The sequence below is a fragment of the Setaria viridis genome, chromosome 5 (assembly GCF_005286985.2).
Source record: "Setaria viridis chromosome 5, Setaria_viridis_v4.0, whole genome shotgun sequence".
NCBI lineage: Eukaryota > Viridiplantae > Streptophyta > Magnoliopsida > Poales > Poaceae > Setaria > Setaria viridis.
In genome coordinates this window covers 35461018-35482045 of record NC_048267.2, presented here as the reverse complement: position 1 = coordinate 35482045, position 21028 = coordinate 35461018, and the positions used below count along the sequence as shown (strand labels likewise).

General features: G+C 47.5%; 1 protein-coding gene across 1 annotated transcript; it reads right to left on the bottom strand.

The window, feature by feature from the left end:
• Window positions 1–3160: 3160 nt before the first annotated feature.
• LOC117859175 (acetyl-CoA acetyltransferase 2) lies at window positions 3161–8886 on the bottom strand. The gene is made up of 15 exons (XM_034742377.2): window positions 8727–8886; window positions 8530–8595; window positions 7820–7918; window positions 7543–7716; window positions 7338–7443; window positions 6953–7091; window positions 6110–6187; window positions 5964–6029; window positions 5704–5789; window positions 5089–5188; window positions 4787–4897; window positions 4671–4712; window positions 4420–4506; window positions 3904–4007; window positions 3161–3716 (listed from the first exon to the last, which is right to left on the bottom strand). The coding sequence occupies exons 2-14, from the start codon at window positions 8555–8557 to the stop codon at window positions 3918–3920; spliced, it is 1206 nt and encodes a 401-aa protein (XP_034598268.1). The 5' UTR covers window positions 8558–8595; window positions 8727–8886; the 3' UTR covers window positions 3161–3716; window positions 3904–3917.
• Between the last annotated feature and the right edge of the window lie 12142 nt (window positions 8887–21028).

The following is a 21028-nucleotide window of genomic DNA, read 5'->3' as shown; positions in this document are numbered from 1 at the left end:
GGCCGGCGTACCACATGCTCGACATGGACACGAGCTGGCCGGGCTGGACCTGGCGGTTGTGAGGAGCGTCGAAACCGGAAACGGTAAGGAGAAAAGGGGTCGGTGGCGGGAGGGCGGAGCGCCACCCGTGCATACGCCGCGGACGCAGGAAATTTCAGGATTGGGGAAGGACCGGTCCCCGCATACATGCGGGGTGATGGATGCGTTTTTAATGTCCGCGTATTTTTACGGGAAGGATGGGAGAATTGTTGGAGATAAGTTTTTTTATTTTCCTCTAAATAAAGTTTTGGGGCAATTTTAAAGGAGATTTTGAAGGTACTCTTATGCAATTTAAATATTATTCTTAGGCTTATTTAACCATTAAAAGTACTTTTAGCATTGTTATATTTTTTATATGTGCATTAAATTCTTCAATAAAAATATCATTCTTTGACTTGTTTAACAAACCATTAAAAATACTTTAAGAATCGCTTATATTTTTATATTAAGTTTCAAATAAGGGGAATGGACGTGTCCAAAATTTAACGGTGGGAAACATTTAGAAATAGAGGGGGCAACAATTAAAGACTTGTATTCCTAAAAAGAATCACCACCTATTTTATAAAAGCTTGCTCATATTCCATTGGATCCAAACAATCACACCTTGATATCTTGGACTTGGACGTGCGCGATCTGTCGCAAGGCGGTGGAAAGGAGGATGCTTCCTGTCAGCTTCCATTTGGATGCTGTCTGGAAACAAAACGAAGTTGGAAGTTCTGCCTGGCTACTTGGGATACAATCAGTAGACGTCACCTAGGACTAGGAGTGCGCTGGCTTTTACAGTTTGACAACGAAAACCTGCGCTCACCTAGCGCGCAGATCAAGGCACGCGTCCAGCCACGACTTGGTTTTGTTATCATCTGGAGATTACTCGTAATCTAACTAGGGCTACGCACTCTGCAGCGTGGTGGATGCTTCCTGGGCTCAGCACCTGCATGCGGCTGAAAACTTGTTCACGAAGTTTGAATGGTCATCCGTGACGGTTCGCCATGCGTGCGCTATCCAGGAGCGTAAAAGACAAAATAAAATATCCAGGAGGTGCACTAGTTTAGTTTATCAGGTACCACATGCGGCTGCTTACGCCCCTTCGAATAGGCACTCGCTCAAATGTCAAAACCACAGCCATAAACCGTCTTTTTTTTTACCCTTCTTGCGAAAGATTCTCACAAATACGCCCCTAGCAAAATCAATTCCAAAATGCACTCTTAGCTTGGCGCCATCCATGCTGGCGCCAAGTTTACACGTCTCAGCGCCAGCCATCTTGGCGCCAAGATCCATGCGCAGCTGCTGACGCGGATGCCGACGTGGCGGGAGCTTGGCGCCATGCCTTGGTGCCGTGGATCTTGGCGTCGTAGGCCTTGGCACTGAGCAATTTACCCCATACCTCCTGACGTTTCGAACGAAATAAGTATAATTATTTCGAGGAGTGTGCAACAAACTACGCTCTAGTTCAACTAGTTAGGACGTGTGCTTCTTATCCCAAAGACCTGAGTTCAAACCCAAAAAAGATTCAACGCAGGGGTTTGAACTCGGGTCTAACCAGTTGAACTAGAGCGTACTTTGTTACACACTCCTCGGAATAATTATACTTGTTTCGTTCGAAACGTCAGGAGGCATAGGGTAAATTGCTCGGCGCCAAGGCCTACGGCGCCAAGCTTGGCGCCAAGATCCACAGCGCCGAGGCTAGCCCCCGCTACGTCGGCATCCGCATCAGCAGCTGCGCATGGACCTTGGCGTCAGGATGGCTGGCGCCGAGACGTGTAAGCTTGACGCCAGCATGGATGGCACCAAGCTAAGGGTCCATTTTTGGAATTGGTTCCGTCAGGGACGTATTTGTGAGAATCTTTCGGAAAAGGGCTAAAAAACAAAAAAGTCCGCACCATAAACATGAGTGCATAATAATATTTATGAACTGAACTAAAAATTTTTTTTAAACAAGTCAGCAGGAGGGTTGCTGCTATCTGCTATATTAAAATAAAGGAAACCCCGACGGGCAGAACCAAAAAAAGTTTTGTACACTATGTACACTCACATCCCCATCTAGGGGAAGAAAGAAAAAAATCCCTCTAGGACTATCTAGTGACGTCGGCCACCATGAATAAAAAACTCTAAGTGTTTCGCTCCTACCACTATCCAAATAGTCGCTTGATCTTTTGGCCTGTTCGCTTCAGCTTATTCAGTCAGCTTATCAGCCACCAAACAGTATTTTTCTCTCACAACAAATCAGCTGTTTCATCTTTTTAGCCGGCTTATAAGCTGAAGCGAGCAGGCCCTTTAATCTTGGCAACTATATGAGTGTATGTTTGTTTCTGACGTTGAAATATTCTCGCATTTTGATCGATCCAAATCTCCCACAACACAAGGATAATTAGGCTCCGTAACCCTTTACGGTCAACCACCTGTACACCCGCTAGAGCTATCCACCAATTATGTAGCGAGTCATGTAGGTCCCAATGACTAGGGTCAATGCTTGCGCACCGGGTCCATGCACTCATCGCATTCCAAATCCTCCTCGTAAAGTTGCAACATGTAAATAGATGAAGTCCTGTCTCTTGTGTAGCATTACAAAGAACGCAACACGGATTACTCAGCCATCCACGTCTCACCAATTGATCTGCTGGCTATCCAGCTAAAAAATTTGCACTTGGCGGACGCCCAAGGTTTCCAGATGATCGAAATTAGTTGTCGACCTAAAAAATTGCGCTCGGTATGCTAACTGTGAACTGTATTGCCCATATGGCATGAATTTCCATATAATGGTATCCGGGACTCCCGATCTAAGCTACACCCGGCTCACCTCACCCCATAGACGGTGGTACTCAATAAGGTGTGTCACCAAGAAACCGTGCTGTATAAGATTTAAATCCTGGATTCATGTATAGTCATCATGGTGTCATGCAGCGATCTGTTCTTTCTTCTGGATATCTTGAACATATTTGGCGCCATATCCCTCGGTCTTTAGCTGTTGATCCAGCCACTTTCCCAAAATGACATTTTCTTCCCGTCTTCAATTGTGATCTTTGTGGCTGCTTGCGAACAATGGACATCGCATCCTATAGAACCTAGAAAAAATCAAAACGACCTACAATTTGGAATGGAGGGAGTACGTAACAAAAGATAATGACCAATAAATGGAATCCATACTTTAATCACTTGTTCATTTACATTCACGCACTCTAGCTTCAACACGAGCCAGCAGAAAGCAAGGATGACTACTGAGAAAGGCTCCACATATCTTGAACACATCTATGTGGCGTAGGCAATTGGCAACAAGAGTAACCAACAACAGCTCAAGCAGCCACCCTAACAATTTGCCTGCACCATGTCGCCAGTAACCAGCCCTACTCTTGCCTAGACTGGAACCCAGCATGTCCCTTGTAGCATCCATAGAGTTTCAGTAGACAAATTTCACCCAAACATTTAAAACTACATTTAAAACTACATCTATGTGCCTGAACCGGATGCAAAGATTCCACATGAGAATCGTGTAAAGAGGCTGCTCCATTTCTCTTATTGCAGGATACTACGCAAGTAAAAGAAGCACAACATACTTTATTGCCAAATTACGCTAAGAATGGTAGACGAGCTACAACACAAAAATAAACATCAACATAATAGTACAAGATTGCGCCTCAGGAAGCTGGTGCTAACTACTGGAATTGTTGTACCTGCAATACCTGCAACGTTAAGTTGCTATGGTTAGAGAAATGGGACAGTATTTGTAAAATAGGATGATTACTCAATCAGATTCAGTTCAACTATGCAGACAGCAGCACCTGGCATAGCCTACTGCCATTTTTAATAATCCATCTTGTAATGAATTAATGAAATTGACTTAAATATATTCAGCATTTTGAGTCTTACAAGGTCAGTATCTCTTATGCAAGCTCGAGAACAAGTGCTGATGCTCCACCTCCACCATTGCAGACACCAGCAACCCCGATCTTGCCCCCCTTCTCCCTAAGTACCTGTTAAAAAGAAACTAGGACTATGAGGAACAAGATGATATCCCCAAATGATGATCAAAGAAGATAACTAAAATTTTTATTTTCTAAAAAAGAAAAACTGATAAGCAGAAAGAAGTGAAACAAGGGGAGTAATTATAATCTGTGAGACAAGAATAAATGTGAAATTTGGAAATGCAGGTTTATCTAAGATCCTAATTGCAAATATGTTGCACTTTGAAAAATCATTAACAGAACCCACTAGCAATAGTAGGGCGATTTACCCTTCATGGCAAACCCTACCGTTTGCACAAACATTTGAAAGAATTCATCAGCAATCAGCTTCTATTTTTCTACTAGGAAAAATATCCCGCATCTTTGAAAGGGGTTGCAAATAACATGATAAAAAAAAATAGCATCTCAGGACAAAACTTACACCAAGAAGGGTGACCAAAATACGAGCACCACTGCACCCAAGAGGATGACCTAAAGATACAGCTCCTCCATGGACATTAGTCTTTTCCTGCAAGCACATGTGTTGTTAATGCATAAAACATTATTATATGCTACAGTACGTTGCTGCTGCATAGCAAATAACAAATGAACCTGTGTGTATTTCGTTCTGAAAATGATGTTCTAACTTCTAAACTTCACAATGAATGATAGTTTCATATTGGTGGCACTTACCGAAGGAATCCCAAGAAGCTTTTGATTTGCAAGTACAACAGCCTGTATAGAGAAATAAAAATAGATATTACTACCAAAAAATTAAGTAATCAGTAAAAGAAACTCTCAATATATACCGAAAAGGCTTCGTTAATCTCATAAAAATCAACATTGGATGACTCTAATCCAGCATTTGCGATAGCCTTCGATATGGCAAGTGCTGGGGTAGTTGTAAAAAGCTCCGGAGCCTGTATAAACAACGTTCATGGTTAAAAAAAACTTTCCAGAATATAATTTCAAGAGTTGATGAATTTTGATATCTGAAACAGTAACATAAAAATATTTTCAAAGAAAATAACATCCTATATCCTTCAATATTTAGATTACAATGATATATATAGAAGAAGTGTACTCTACTCTTAAGTGAGGTAAAGCTTACTTGAGCTGCATCTGCATATCCTCTGATCCTTGCAAGGACTTGCAGGCCAAGCTCTTGAGCCTTCTGCCCACTCACCAAAACTAACGCAGCAGCTCCATCACTGATCCATGTAAAACAGATTAGATATGACTGGTTGCACAAACCTACACAAGCGAACACTAGGCAGCAAACTTGAGAGTACAAGCCAAGGAAAAAATGGCTAAAAAGTTAGATGAAAGAGTGTCCAAGACAACCAAGAAGAAATCATACAGGCAGGAAAAGTTTCCTTGATTGAATGGGCATAAGGCATTATAAAATGTTTTTACTATCTTATGTGACAAATCATTTACACCAATTCTTGTTACAATCCTAAAGGGAAAAAATTACAATTTATTTAACAAAGTAGAACACAACAAGCAGTCAGACATAAATAGGAGAAGCAATTTGTAAGAACAAACAGAAAATGAATATGCCATGCACATGTCAGCAACAAAAAGAACAAAATGTATGCATAATATAATAAAGGAATTTAATCGTCAACAATGACATAGTTTCTTTCTCAGACCTGTCAGTAAAACAACATATTGCAGAAAACTTAAAGCTTTCAAAAATAAAATAAACGCCAAAAAGTTATACCTTATACTAGAAGCATTACCAGCTGTAACAGTACCACCATTCTCCTTGAAACTTGGATGGAGTTTCTTCAGTTTTACTGGGTCAAACTAAGAGAGAAAGAAATAACGCAAGACATAAGTGAATCTGTCATGTCCATTGATCTTACAATAACTGCTCCAGAAGCTCTTTATGAGGAGGTCCGTTATACTAAGCATGAATAATGATACAGCATTTTTTTAACCAACTACATCTTTTTTGTTAATTATACTTTGTTAATTTACCTTGTCCAGGCTTTCATCTTTCTCAATAAGTACTGGAGGTTTTCCCCTCCCGACAGGAACTTCAATCTGGTTGTCAAAACATTGATTGAGCATAAGAAACCAAACAAGGCATACAATGCCTATTTTCAGCAAAGAGAGAAAATCACCGGAACAATCTCCCATGAAAAAGCGCCACTGTCACGAGCAGCAATTCCACGCTCGTTGCTTTGGATGGCAAAAGCATCCTGTGCATGAAAAAGTTTAATAAAATTTGCCAGAAGTGGTAAATATATTTATTGCAATATAAAATAAAATACATTGCATCAGATACAATAATATTCCTAGGCAACTGATACAGGAAAATGGTTGACAAGAAAAATGAAAATGGATACAGGAGAATTATTGAGGTACAGAAGTGCAATTTTATGTACTGATGAAGAGCTTAGGATACAAATAGTACTCTTTTTGTATGACACATCTACTTTCATCTTTGGAAGCAAGAAAATGAACAGTTCATCTACAGATCCAGAGCATGACATAAGACCACCCTAGCAATCATGCCGCAATCCTAACCGGAAAGGCATTGCTCCTAAAACTTATTCACAGGTGGGCGAAAACTCCTACGGAATCATTCGACATTCGTAGCCTATTATGGTCCAAACTGCTAATTTTACAAGATACTGGGAATGCAGGTGCTGACCCAGACCACTCAGGATGATAGATATTTAAACTGTACAGAATATGATGGTAAAAAAAAGGGGCGTACCCAGTGCGAAAAGCTCCCACACAAGGTGGGGTCTGGGGAAAGGAATTCCTAGACAGCCTTACCCTTGCAAAATTCTTTTAAAATTCTGCAAAGAGGCTACAGAATATGATGGTAATGAAAAAAAAAAAAACAGGGCACTCTCAAAAGAATTGCCAAATTGAACACTATTGAATACCACCATTTATGTGTTGACAAATATAGAGATATTAACAGATGGCACTTAATATTATATATAGTGAGAGACCTGATCTTCTCTTGTAAGGGCATGATTGTCAGCACAAAGCTCGGCACACATTCCCATGGCACAATCATTGTATACGTCCCAAAGACCATCCTTAAGCATGGCATCGACAAGTGTGTCATGTCCAAAACGAGAACCTTTCCTGCATTTGTATTTAGCAAGATAATCAGACTATAGCAACTGGAATCCATTTTAACCAAGAACACAGTATAATTTCGAAATAAAAAAGGTCACTTAATTGCCTTGCCAATAGCGAATGGACATACCAATAACAAAATAGTGTAGATAATGCAATTTAAATAACGTGCATGTATCCACCAAATAACTTAAGTTTATGCTTCGGTTATGCAGCACGATATTGGATATATCAAAATAGTACTTTGCATACCTAGCTTCAGCAATGTACTTTGGGGCATTGGACATGCTTTCCATGCCACCTGCCACAACAATGTCATTGATACCCAGTTGAATTGACTGCGCTGCAAACACAGTAGCTGCAGGGAGGGGAAAAAAGCAAGAGCATGGTCAGATAAAATGACGTGTAAACTTTTGTAGGAGGCACACAAGCACGGACAAATGAATTAGGTTCAAACCTTTCATGCCAGATGCACAGACTTTGTTAACCGTGGTACAGACAACAGTGTTTGGTATCCCTGCACCCAGCGCAGCTTGCCTTGCAGGAGCTTGTCCCAAATTAGCACTCAAGACGTTTCCAAAGTAGACCTCCTGCACAAGGACCGGATCCACATTTGCTCTTTTCAGAGCAGCTAACAGCCCAAACCATGGTCATGTCAGTGTGAGAGGAGGCAAACAAATATTTATACCTTGTTCAGAGCCGAGATGTACATGCAGAGAAGATTTGGATCTCACCTTCAATTGCTATAGAGCCAAGTTTTGTTGCAGGCAAGGAAGACAAGGCGCCAAGGAAACCACCCATAGGGGTGCGTGCAACTCCAACAACACATACATCTGTGAGCAAGGAAGAAAAATTTATCGACTGCAGAACATAGCAAAATCATCTAGAATGCAGACCCACTATATCTTAAATAATTTGTAAACCATGCTTATGCCTCCTGTCTAATGGTACAAACAAATGTCGAAAGCAAATACTGCACTACTAGTGAACAACCTATTCCAGTTGGCACTACAATAAAACAAAAATAATCGCAGTAGCTGCTATAGCCAAGTACATGTGTAGCAGTCCCTTCTGTGCAACCCGAGATGGGGAGAAACAGAACTTGTGCTAACATAAATGTATTTCGCAGTGAAATCATAAAATTTTTAATAGCAACAAACTTTGCAAACCAATGGATGCTATCAAGCGAACAGATAAGGGAATGAGAGCAGGAGCATGGAGCACTTATAACTCCTCATAGCCATAGGCAAATGCACTAGAGTTACATGAAAAGCAACCGATGCCTGCCTTCCAAGATACATGGCCCAGCATGGCCGAAGCCCCGCCTACTAACATGTCAGATCGCTGGAATTACAAAGGCGTGCTCATTGTCAAGATCTCCCCACAATACCTCCCCGCGGCTTTGAAGTCTGTTTGAACAGAGGAAGAGAAGAAACATTAATACCTCTGGGGGCGATTCCGTCGGAAGCCATGGCCGCGCGGCCGGTCTGAACTGCCAAAGCCAACCGACCTGTGAATCAACAAACGCAGGTATCACGTAAATACTTGTGATCGGATCGGATCCGAATACAAATAGCTGACGTTAGCGCTCGGGGCGTTCGGTTTCGCACGGTGGGAAGGGGAAAGAAGGGGGCGGGCTACCTGGTGGGTGCTCGTCGCCGGCGAAAACGTGGCGAAGGGTGGCGGCGCTCGCCTAGTCGTCGCCGCAAGCGGCGACAGAAACAGAGGGGTGAACACAACGCAGCGAAACCCACTGCAGTGCGGGAGGGTACAACCGTACAAGGGGTGGTTGGTTGGTCCTCGTTGAATAATACCCAGATTCGAACCCCAAGTTCTTTGGTTTTAACGAAAAACCGCTCCACTGTTTTCCACTGGTTCGATGCAAATGTTTGTCTTTCTATATTTTATACTATCCTTATATTTTATACTATCCTTGTATTCCTTGATCGGAGTAGCTGATAATCTGTTATTTGTAGGCGTCAGAGCGGTGTCCTTAAATAAGTCAACTGCTTTTAGATAGTATCATTTTCATTAATTCACTTCGTGTAACGATAGGATGAGAGCCCCACGCTCCCCTCCGCCAGCCCCCTTCCTCCCTCCCCCGCCACCACGATACCCGCCGCCGCCGCCGTCACCGACCCGCCGCCCCCTCCCCACCCGAAGACCTCTAGCGAACCTGCTACCAAACCCGACCCCTAGCCCGCCAATCCCACAAACCCCGCTCACGAGGAGAGCCTGGGAGCAGTTCATCAACGCCTCCCCGCCGCCACCTCCACGGATCCACTACTCGCCGCCGCCCGAGGCCGATTGGGTGCCGGAATCGCCGAATCCGCCGGTCCCTTCACCGGATCTGCGGATCCCGCTGCAAGATCTGCGCCCTGGAAGCCCCAACCTCAACGACGCCCACACGGACAAGACGCGGTCCTATGCCGCAGTCGTCAGAGAGGGGCGCTCCACACTCCCAACGAATCAGCGGCGCCACGGCGATGCGCGTCCTCCAGCTCATGGAAGCCGGAATAACTCCGACGACAGGACGGCTACGCGGCGCATTGAAGACCCGACGTCAGCGACACTACGCCTCAGGCCCCGGTACGGCGAAGTAAAGAAGCTACCGCAGCACAATTTGGTGCGCCATGACTGGCAGCCTGTGACGAGCCGCAGGACGCGGCGGCAGGCGCGGCCCGAGGCGCGGCGACGCGATGGCGGAAGTGACCGGAGAGCCAGAAGCAATTCAAGACGAACACCAACCAAGGCGCTGCTCGCCTTCAAACGGGAGACCGCAGGTAGGTGCTTCCGATGCCTCGCCACTGACCACTCCGCCTCTGCGTGCCGCGACCCCGTGCGTTGTTTCCGGTGCCGGCGTTTCGGCCACCGGGAACGCGACTGCCGGGCGGCGCGACGCGAGAAGCACCACCGCGTCACGCAAACAGCCGCCGCTCCACTGCGCAGATCGAGAGCTCAAGCCCACGACAGCCACCCATCGACCAGACATCCCCAATCCTCCACACGCCGCCACCACCCTGCAGCACCGCGCCGCGCAGCCACCACTGAAAAACAACCTCCACCTGCGCCAAGACCCATCAGATCCACAATGGCCATCGGATATCCACACACACGGCCAGATGTTGAAACCGTTTTCGTCTCCAGCTCCTACCACCTTGAACACGATGCGAGAGATTGGGAAGCCTGTGCACTCGTGCCATGGGCACTGCACCTGCCGTCCGACGCCGGAGCCAGAGACATCGCCAACCTCCTCATCCGGGAGCTCCGCCTGCGCCCGGGCGACGTCACCGTCACGCTTCATCAACCTGAGCCATACCTCATCAAGTTCGAGCAAGCGGAACACGCGGCGGAGGCACGTCGTCGAGGGCGGTTCACCGGAGCCGGCATTGACATCTGCCTGCGCACATGGAGGAGCCTCACGCACGCCCTTGGCTTCCGCATCTTCTACAGGGTGCGGCTCTGCCTCGACGGCATTCCGCCGCATGCCTGGACGCCGGACATCGTCGAGCGGGTCATCGGCCACAAATGCGCCCTGCAACACATCGTCACTGACCTTCTCCAGCCGGCGGACTCCAGGCACGTTGAGCTATGGGCCTGGACGGTGGATCCGAGCGAGATCCCAAAAAAGGTATGGCTTGCTTTCACTCACAACCCAGCGACGCATTCCTCTGCTTTTGCAGTCTCGGCCGAACCACTGCAGCCGCCATGGCAGCAGGGGGCCCGATACGAGGTCTTCATCCACATGCCAGTGATCGAGGACTACTCGGCGGCGGCAAATGACCTCCAACAGGCCATCGACAACCCGCGAAGCGTCATCCCCATTCGCCGCCGCTACGACTGGCGCTACGGCCTCGCCGACGGCGCGCCATCCGACGCCAGATCACGCTTCCCGGCACGGCTGCCCCGTCCACCACGAGAACTGCGCGCCGATCTGCACACAGCTGGACCCAGTAGGGGCCGGCCGGCGCCGAGGGGCCCCCCCAGGACGGAACATGGCGGTAGGGCCGCGGACGGTGCTGGAGCCGCCGGGAACAGGCGCGGCGAGAGCGCCCGCCAGGAAGCAGTCAACGCGGAGGACCGTACAAGACGTCGCCCGGCGAGGCAGCACTACGACGACCGGCCATTCGTCTGGCCTTCCCGCCGTGATGACACCGACGACGATGGCGGCGACTACGACCACCCAGGACAAGGACGTCCGCTCGACGGCGACTACTGGGGCTGCGGCGGGATGGCGCGCCGCGACCGCACCCGTTCACCCCCAAGACGCAACTATGCGCCCGCGCCTGGACGGCGCCATGAGGCCGGCGTCCTGGAGCTGCGCCACCTGCCACCGTCACAGCTACAGGCCCTCTTCACGGCGCAAGCTGCAATGCTCAAGACCTACGCGCAACAGCAGGTAACTGAAGCTCCTCTCACAACTGACACTCCAACTCTGGATGCTAGGAAACAGTTCTGGCACATTGGCGCCGACGAGTACATCCGCAAAGCCTGCTCACTCACCGATCGACTCGGGATCGAGGACACGACGGCAGGGGAAAAAGCCTGGTCCGAGCCGGTGCCGCTGACGCGCGTCTTCAACAACCTGCGGGCGGCGTTAGCATCGACCCCGGCGGCGGCGACGGCGACACCGACGATCCAGGAAGTCCACTAGGCGCTGGACCATCTATGCATAGAAGAAGCAGGCGTGGTGGCACATGTGCCGGCGACAGCCCAGAAGGCCAACAGCTCCGCCTTAGCCCAACCGACTGGGCCTACTCCACAACAAGCCGGCCCAGCAAACGACCCAGAGGGGAGGCAGGTTGAAGCGCCGGGAGTTGGGCCGCAGCGGGCCTACAATACACCCGCCACTGAGCTGGCCCGCGACAGATCACCTCCACCCAGCATCGCCACTGAGGCCCGTCAACCACCACAATCACTTAGCCCAACCCACTGCCACACACCATATGCAAACTCAGATAGGCCCACAACACTCCAATCATGCACAGCGCAACAGATTCCCCAGCTAACGCCACAATCACACCCAGTAGCGCCTGATCCAAAAATAAGCGACCTCTTCATAGCGCCGTCACAACCTCTGCTACAGCCCCCGCCGCCACGCCAACGCCGTAGTCGCAACTTTGACATGAGTAAGGTGCGGCGGAGCGCGCGCCTAGCAAAAAAGCCAGCCATGCCAGCAGTGGAGCGGGCACAAAGGAACCTCTACAGGAAGTTAGGCATAGGAAATGATGAACTAATGCCTATAGAGCAGGTCCTGCAGGAATTCCTCCACATGTTCCAGGGACTACTCCCGGACTTCATTATAGCTGCTATGACTACACTCTTCGGCCTGGACGACGGAACCGCTGACCAGGTAAACGAAGCATTGCTACATATGGCCGGTGATGGGGTGGGAGAACTCCAGCAGATGGACCAGGAAGCGGCATGATCTTCAAGACCTTGCACCTGCATCACGTGCCTCAGTACTACTACATGTATTGCTAGCTTTATGTCGTAACTACCTCCAAGTCTCGCCCTGCTGGCTGCGACCTTCGGGGAGGCTTCTGCTCTAGCTCTGCTGGCTGCGACCTTCGGGCAAAACCTATGCACTCTGCACTATGCGTTGGCCACTGCCAAACCAAACTTCGGACGACAACTAATACGCCGTCAACGCTCGGCCAACGACAAAATCCGCATGACGAAAACGCCTCGAACCGCATAACGCACTCATATGACCAGTGCGACGCGCGGCAACAAACGACACGCCACAACCACACGGCCTGCAAGGTCAACGAGGTCACGGTCACGGTCAACACAATCAACACAGTCACAGCACCGCTCCCAAATCGCAACATGCAAGCGGTAACACATGACAATGCTAATACGTCAGCAAGCGACCCAACCACAACATAGATGAATGGCAATTTCGAAATACTGAGCTGGAACGTAAGAGGCCTAAACGCACCCGTCAGATGCCTAACAATACGCGAACTACTACTGGCAACGACGTGCCACATTGCATGCATACAAGAAACGAAACTACAAAATATTGATGTCATCCTAGCGAACCTCCTAGGCGGGCCGCGCCTAAATAACTACACGTATAAGCCGGCTATAGGCACAAAGGGTGGCATCCTCCTTCTCTGGGATGACAGGGTTTTCGACATGCAAAACTTCCAAATAGGACGCTACTCCATTTCAGCAAAAGCGACGGTTAAACACAATAATCTACATTTCCAGCTTACAACGGTATATGGCCCTTCAAGGCAATCAGAAAAGGCCACGTTCCTACGCCAGCTACGTTCCATGTGACCCGACGACGACACCAAATGGCTAGTACTGGGCGATTTCAACCTAATCTATAGCGCAAGAGACAAGAATAATACTAATCTAAACAGAAGACTTATGAGAAGCTTCAGAGCAACGCTAGCTCACTGCGGTCTCAAAGAAATACACCTACAGAATAGAAAATTCACCTGGAGTAATGCAAGAAAACAACCGACGCTATCGCGTATTGACCGAGTCTTCTGCAATGAACACTGGGACCTGCAATTCGATGATCATGTCCTACACGCTCTCTCCTCCTCACACTCGGACCATTGTCCTCTACTACTGGCACAACAATCCGGCCCTCGCAAGCCGACTCCTTTCAAATTCGAAAACTTCTGGCCGAAATTACCAGGCTTTCACGAGGTAGTAGCCCAGGAATGGTCAAAGACGACGGGACACACCGAACCTTTTCACAGGTTGAGCCACAAGCTACGCACAACAGCCCGGGCACTGCGATCATGGAGCCGAAAGCATGTCTCCGATGCCCGCTTAAAACTCCACATGGCCCAAGAAGTCATCATGCGCCTGGACGTAGCAGAAGAAACAAGAATGCTCAGCGAACCTGAGCACGACTTACGGAGCAAGCTCAAACACAGGCTCCTAGGATGGGTGGCAATAGAAAAGGCTAGAAAGAAGCAATGCTCCAGAATAACCTACCTGCGCGAAGGAGATGCCAACACGCGCTTCTTCCATCTAAAGGCAAATGGAAGAAAGAGGAAAAACTTCATCCAAAGACTGAAAACAGGAAACGGATGGGCTGTAACCCACTTGGATAAGCAGCAGATAATTCAAAACCATTTCGACAACGTAATGTCCGCACCAGCCGCCCGTGCCAAAACGCTAAATTGGGAACAGCTGCAGCTCCCACAGGTGGATTTATCAGGAATTGATAGCCCTTTCTCGGATAGCGAAATACTACACGCCATAACTGATCTGCCTAAAAATAAAGCACCAGGGCCGGACGGTTACACCGGGCTATTCTTCAAATCATGCTGGAACATAGTCAAAGCAGATGTAACAATAGCAATACATGCATTCTACAACGCCAGGTGCAATGACTTCAACCTAGTAAATTCGGCCAACATCGTCCTAATACCCAAAAAAGAAGGAGCTGAAAGCATTCAGGACTTTCGACCGATAAGTCTCATACACGCCATTGCAAAAATCATTAGCAAAATTTTGGCAACAAGACTACAGCCGCATCTAGAGAAATTAATATCACCAAGCCAAAGCGCCTTCATCAAAGGAAGAAGCATTCACGACAACTTCCTCTTCGTACGGAATATGGCCAGAAGGTTTCACAGATATGGAACGCCAACATTACTAATGAAACTGGACATTTCCAAGGCTTTTGATTCGGTCCGATGGGACTATCTACTTGAACTGATGCGATACAGAGGCTTCCCCACACGATGGCAAGACTGGATAACTGCTTTACTAGTCACATCAACCTCAACAGTCCTGCTAAATGGCGCACCATCTGATCCGATAATACACGGGCGAGGACTACGACAAGGAGACCCTCTATCCCCCCTACTTTTTATCCTCGCGATAGACCCGCTGTACAAGCTAATACATAAAGCGACGGAAATGGGACTACTAACAAAAATAAGGGGGCGTACGCCACGTACAAGCATCTCCATGTATGCAGACGATGCGGTCATTTTCATCAAACCGACACAACTGGACGTTACGAATATAACAAAACTTCTGGACTTCTTCGGGGAGGCCACTGGGCTTAAAACAAACCTGCAAAAAACAACTGTGACCCCCATCATATGTGACAACATAGATCTGGAAGAAATCCTCGCCCAATGGCAAATTATTCGTACAAGTTTCCCAATACGGTATCTGGGTCTCCCGCTCACGATAAGACGACTAAGGAAACCGGACTTCCAGCCCATAATGGACAAAGCAGCGCAGAAGCTCTCCGGATGGCATAGTCGCAACCTAACCCAGGCAGGACGGGTATGCCTAACAAAAGCAGTCCTTTTAGCGCAGCCACTATATCTGCTCACCGTCCTCAAAACACCAAAGGAAGTTCTAGACAAACTAGATAAAATAAGGAAACGATTCATCTGGGCGGGAGACAAAATGCTCACAGGCGGCAAATGCAAGGTTAATTGGACCAAAACCTGCTTACCCAAAGAAAACGGAGGACTAGGCGTGCTAAACCTACACAAATTCGCTAGAGCTTTGAGGCTGCGCTGGATATGGCATGAATGGCAGTCCCCACAGAAAACATGGATTGGAACGGAGATACCATGCGATGAATTCGATCAACGACTCTTCGCGGCCTGCACAACGATCGCAGTGGGTAATGGGCGCAAAACGAGCTTCTGGCACTCCGCTTGGGGACAAGGAACTCGACCAAAGGACATTGCACCAAACCTATATATGCTTTCCAGGAGAAAGCATATAAAACTAGCTGAAGCTCTGCAAAACAACAAATGGGTGACGGACATAAACCTTCAGACAGGACTGACAATTTCACACCTCCAAGAATTTGCAACATTATGGCGCCTAACAGCTATAATAAGGCCGCAAATGCAAACGCAACAGGAAGATGCAATCCAATGGAAATTCACATCCAACGGCAGATACTCAGCTGCATCGGCATACAAAGCACAATTCCTAGGCTCTACTTTGGCACCACACTACAAAACAATATGGCACTGTTGGGCGCCGCCGAAGTGCAAGTTCTTCGCATGGCTCATTCTCCAAAACCGTGTCTGGACAGCTGACCGACTAGAGAGACGAGGATGGCATCACTCCCCTGTATGCCCTTTATGCCGTACGCAACAAGAAACAGCGCATCATCTACTGGCACAATGCAGATACACCCAACGAATCTGGGGACTAGTGGCCCTCTGGGCATCACAACCAAGCATACACCCCTCGGAATGGCCATCAACCGAAACCACTCTACAATGGTGGATGAATATGACTACACGGACCGAAGCACCTAGAAAAGGCACATGTTCTATGACGCTGCTGCTCATATGGGAGATATGGAAGGAGCGAAACAGACGAATCTTCAATCAACAGGAGATGTCAACAGCCTCTCTGATCGCCAAAGTCAAGGAGGAAGCAGGCACATGGATCGTAGCAGGGGCAAAAGCTTTAGCGTCTTTCCTATCTAGAGAGTAATCATGTAAATTTACCCCAAATATGGAACCCTTTTGTTAAAACCTCCTCTATCAATGAAATAGGCACCGTCTCGTGCCCATTCGTTCAAAAAAATTAATTCACTTCCCTAACACCAGAGGCGGATCTAGAACTAATTTTAAGTGAAGCGCACCTTAAAAGCTGCCAAATTTTACATGCCTAAATATGATGGGTCTCACTGACCTAGCCTTATGTCGCTCTCGCGTCTCCACCACAAGGAGCATATCAAGGTGAGCGTCACTGTCAGTGATCACCGTTTTGACTTGGAAATCTCACAAGATTTATACGTTAGGTTTTGGTTGGTACGGCGCGCCGCGATCCCTCATAAGCACTCACGGAGCACGGCGCCAACCGTCAAGCCATCTCATCATTTGCAGCTTGAATGATAGTTGGTTCATTCTCTAATCTAACTAGATGATCACAGCTTCGAATTATTCTCATAGCATCGCTTGTCCCTTCACAAAATTGTAATTTTCGTGGGTCAAGCAGTGGCGGTAGGGTGTAAGAAGCCGCAGTGCTGCTGTAGATGCCGAACTACAGCAACACCTTGATTGCTTGCAAAAACGCACGGCAAGGTTGCCTGATTAACTTGCATTAGCACTTAGAATTGACAGTTGGTTTCTATCAGCCTCCATTCTGATGAAATTGCAAAATCTGATATGGAACTGAAATAATAACCTGATTGGTTGATGGTCTGTTCTGTTTTCCCACGATGTTAATCTGCTACTTCTATCTGAGATGCTGCACACAGTGGTGACGAGATGGAGGGGGAACGAGATGGATGGATTCTGGTGCTTGGATTATGATCTAATTAAGAGAGATGGTTGGAGAAGGAGGGGGACTTTGGTGGCTTAAGTGTATATTGTTTTGTTCAACTAGAATTCTAATTGACAAGATCAACGAGTGCCAAATGTTTCGATCCTGCAAACAATTTTTGTGCAACCATTTGCTTTTGTTGATCATTTCCTTCCTTTTCAGGGCAAACTACTATTGTAGTTAACAATGGGCTTGGCTTAATGGTCCTGAGTTCTGACGACATAGAGAGACAAGACTCGTGGTGATGAGCACGGTGACCTGACTTAAACAACTTTGGTACACTTCCTCTCTGTTGCGTCTATGTTAACCTCCTTGCCTTTTACTGTTCTCATCACAACCATGAATCACAATTCACAAGAATGAAGAACTACAACATTGTATTGATTGCAGCCATGGTGTGTTCATGTCAAATACTATTGGTCTATGGCTGATTGCCCAGTTCCTAGGTCACACCAATGCTTTGTTGCTGCTGTCCATATCCAGACAGCAACATGCATACAACCTCTGCTCAGTTGTTTGACGCGTTGACATCTCTACAACAAATGACTCGACTGATTGATTAATGATGGTCTGTTCAATTTTCTTACAATGTTAATCTATGATTTCTATCTGAGAACTGAGATGCTACACATAATTGTGATGCCCACAGCTCTGAGGTAATATAAGTTGTCGACGATGATGGTCTGTTCAATTTTGTCACAATGTTAAGCTGCGGATACTTGTGCTGCTGCTCTAATTTTTCTTTTTGGGAAAATGGTGTTGCAGCCATGGAGAAGAATGTGTTTCCTGATTTAGAAAGAGTACATCAAGAAGAAAATGACCTGTGATCTATTGAGTTATGTCTAAAAATGAAACTCATTGCCTGGAAGGTTCAGATTACGGAGGAAGCATTCTTGTGCTTGGTGAACTTATGGAGCCAGGCTTAGTATACACTCCACTCATTCCATCACAGTAAGTTTCTTCCCCTGGAATTGCTTTGGGTGTAACACTTCAGATATTTGCATTGCCATCTGACTGTGACAGCTTTAATATGTAACATATATACTTATCAATCGTGACACCTAACAATATAGCTTTGTTTATGTACTGTTGGTTCTTGAACAACCATTTTCTTGCATTGATAGTTCTCCCAATACCATAATCTATTTGCTCATATGTAACTTGCAAATCACAATCGAACTTATCTAACTCTTTGCATTTTTGTGTTTCTATACGTGCTCTTAACATTCATATTTATGTGCTGGGTAGGCAGTAGGATGGTGCTTAGTGTCTAGGCAAACTAGCAGACCACCTTTTTGAGTGGTAGTTTGTCTATCAACGGAGGTCTTGCTTTTGTGTCTGATAATTATAGTACATCATCAATCCTATACTTTATAGTAAAGGGAGTCTCAATTGTTCTAAAAAATAACCTGAGTCTAAACATGTGTTGTTTATGGACAACATGTACTGCTTCAGATGCCATTTTCTGGTGAAAATTATTAGCAGGTGCTCAACTTTCCTAATGGCAGCATCAATAATGGCTTCTGCTGGTCATCTATAATGGTGTGCATCTATAATGACTTCTGCTGGTCATCCTCAGGTCTAGCACATAGTTTTAATCCAGAGGCTCTACTTTGAAGGCGAGTCTCAGTTGTGTTTGTCTTGTAATTCATGTTTGCAGTCTTTTTGAATAGAACTTGTACTGTGCTCTCCCAACTGACATAATGCTTAAATGTAAATCTAAACTATATTGTTTATAATACGCGCATAGGTTTTGGGAAGAATGAAACAATATATATTTCTATGGGAGGGAGAAAATAATAATGACCAATGTTTTGTATCGCTTGAGTTATTTTTGTCTAAAGTCTTAAGACCATAGATAGTTCTCGTGTAACTGATTTGGGTTTCATTTGTTTCCCATATACTTATCCTAGTAAGATATATTATTACATGTAGTTTGACCCCTAACCTCTCATCCCCGTGACCCCACGTCACCCTCCGGGTGGCTTCTATGGAAACTATTTGTTGCCGCTGGCTCAGCCCCAGCTCCTCCTTGTGCCCTTGCCACTGCCCGAGCGCGCCACCAGACATCCGCGTGAGCGCGAGAGGAAGGTGGCACCGGGGTGCTCTTCCTCTCCGCCCAAATTAACTTCCCCTAGGCTCTATAGTAGCAGTCAGCCGGTGTTAGGGTGGTGGATCTAGCCGCTTGCAGTCCATAGCGACTCCTGGAGGTGGCGGTGGACCGATGGTTGCGGGGGCGATGGCGGGCGGGCAGGTCACAGTGGGGGCCATGAGGTAGGTAGATGACCTGACAAGAGTCAGTCGCGGCGCGTTTAGCATGGGTACAAGCGCTCGGCGGCTTGCAGAGGTGCGCTGCCTAAGGGTGGCACGGTCGTTTCACTACTGGAAAACTGAGCATTAGTCCTAACCCTTAGTACCGGTTCTCCATCCAGTACTAAAGGTCACTCATTAGTACCGGGTACTAATGGGGCTCCTTTAGTACTGGTTGGAGCTACCAACCGGTACTAAACGAGCTCCCACTACCCCGTTGCCCCATCCGCTATCTTCCTCTTTGTCCTTATCCGTCTACTAAAGAAGCTCCCATCCCTCTCTCCCCTATCTTCCTCTCTGTCCACTCTCTCTCTCTCTCAGCACCGCGGCAAGGAGGAGTGACGAGGCCAAGGGCAAGTTGCGGGAGGATAGCGGCGGGGGCAGGCGGGAGGGCTTCGAGGGAGGCGGGTGGGAGGGCGGCGGGGGCCGAGCGGGAGTGCGGTGGGATTTCTATTTTATTATTTTTTAATACCCTTTTAGTACCGGTACTAGCAATACCGGTTGCGTAACCGGTATTAGAGGAGGTTTATGAACCGGTACTGATGGGGCTTTCCCAGCAGTGTTTGAACCTCCCCTGAACGTGGAGGTATCACTACGGGAAGTGGATAGCGAGCGGTCACGGCATGCGGCAACGATGGCCTTGCAGAGGCGGTAGAAGAGACCATGTCGTGGGGCGCTCATAGTGTCAGCGGACAACTTTTGGGTAGTGAGGCCAACATCTTGCCATCCCTTTCACGGTGTAAGGCGGGAAGTGGTGGGCAAAAGTCCTGTCCGGCACCCACTAGGGTCGATGACGATGATACACAAGGTGAAGTCTCTTCCTCCGAAGCGTCACTGAGGTACCTCTCCCCCTAATCTGCGAGAGTCTTTGGAGGTGAGCTCTGCCTATGTTCTGCTAGGAGAGCAGTGGCGGCGCTCGGCGTCGTATTCCTTCCTGAGGACACCCCTAGAAGATTGGATGTGCGATCCTCAGCTAGTATGGGATGTTAGCCACTTTTCTTTGACCGGGCGTTTCGATGAGGCCTTCGCCTTCTTAGGTCTACTACTTGCTTATGGCGTGCGGCCGATGTTCTTGGGACGAGCACGCTGAGGTGGAGTTGGCGCTGCTTCGTGTGGGGTGTGATGAAGCTCGGCAACGATGACACATCGCAGTCTCCTTCTACGTGTCCTGGTGCTATGTGCATGGATCAGCGATAGGGGCGTTTCACGTCCACAGTGTGGAATCGGAGTTGCTTGTTTGCTTTAGCGATGAGCTCGGCAATGATAACGCATGGTGGGCTCCGTCAATGTTGGTTGCTAATGTGTTTTGGGATAGTTGTCAAGGTGGTCGTGTTCAAATT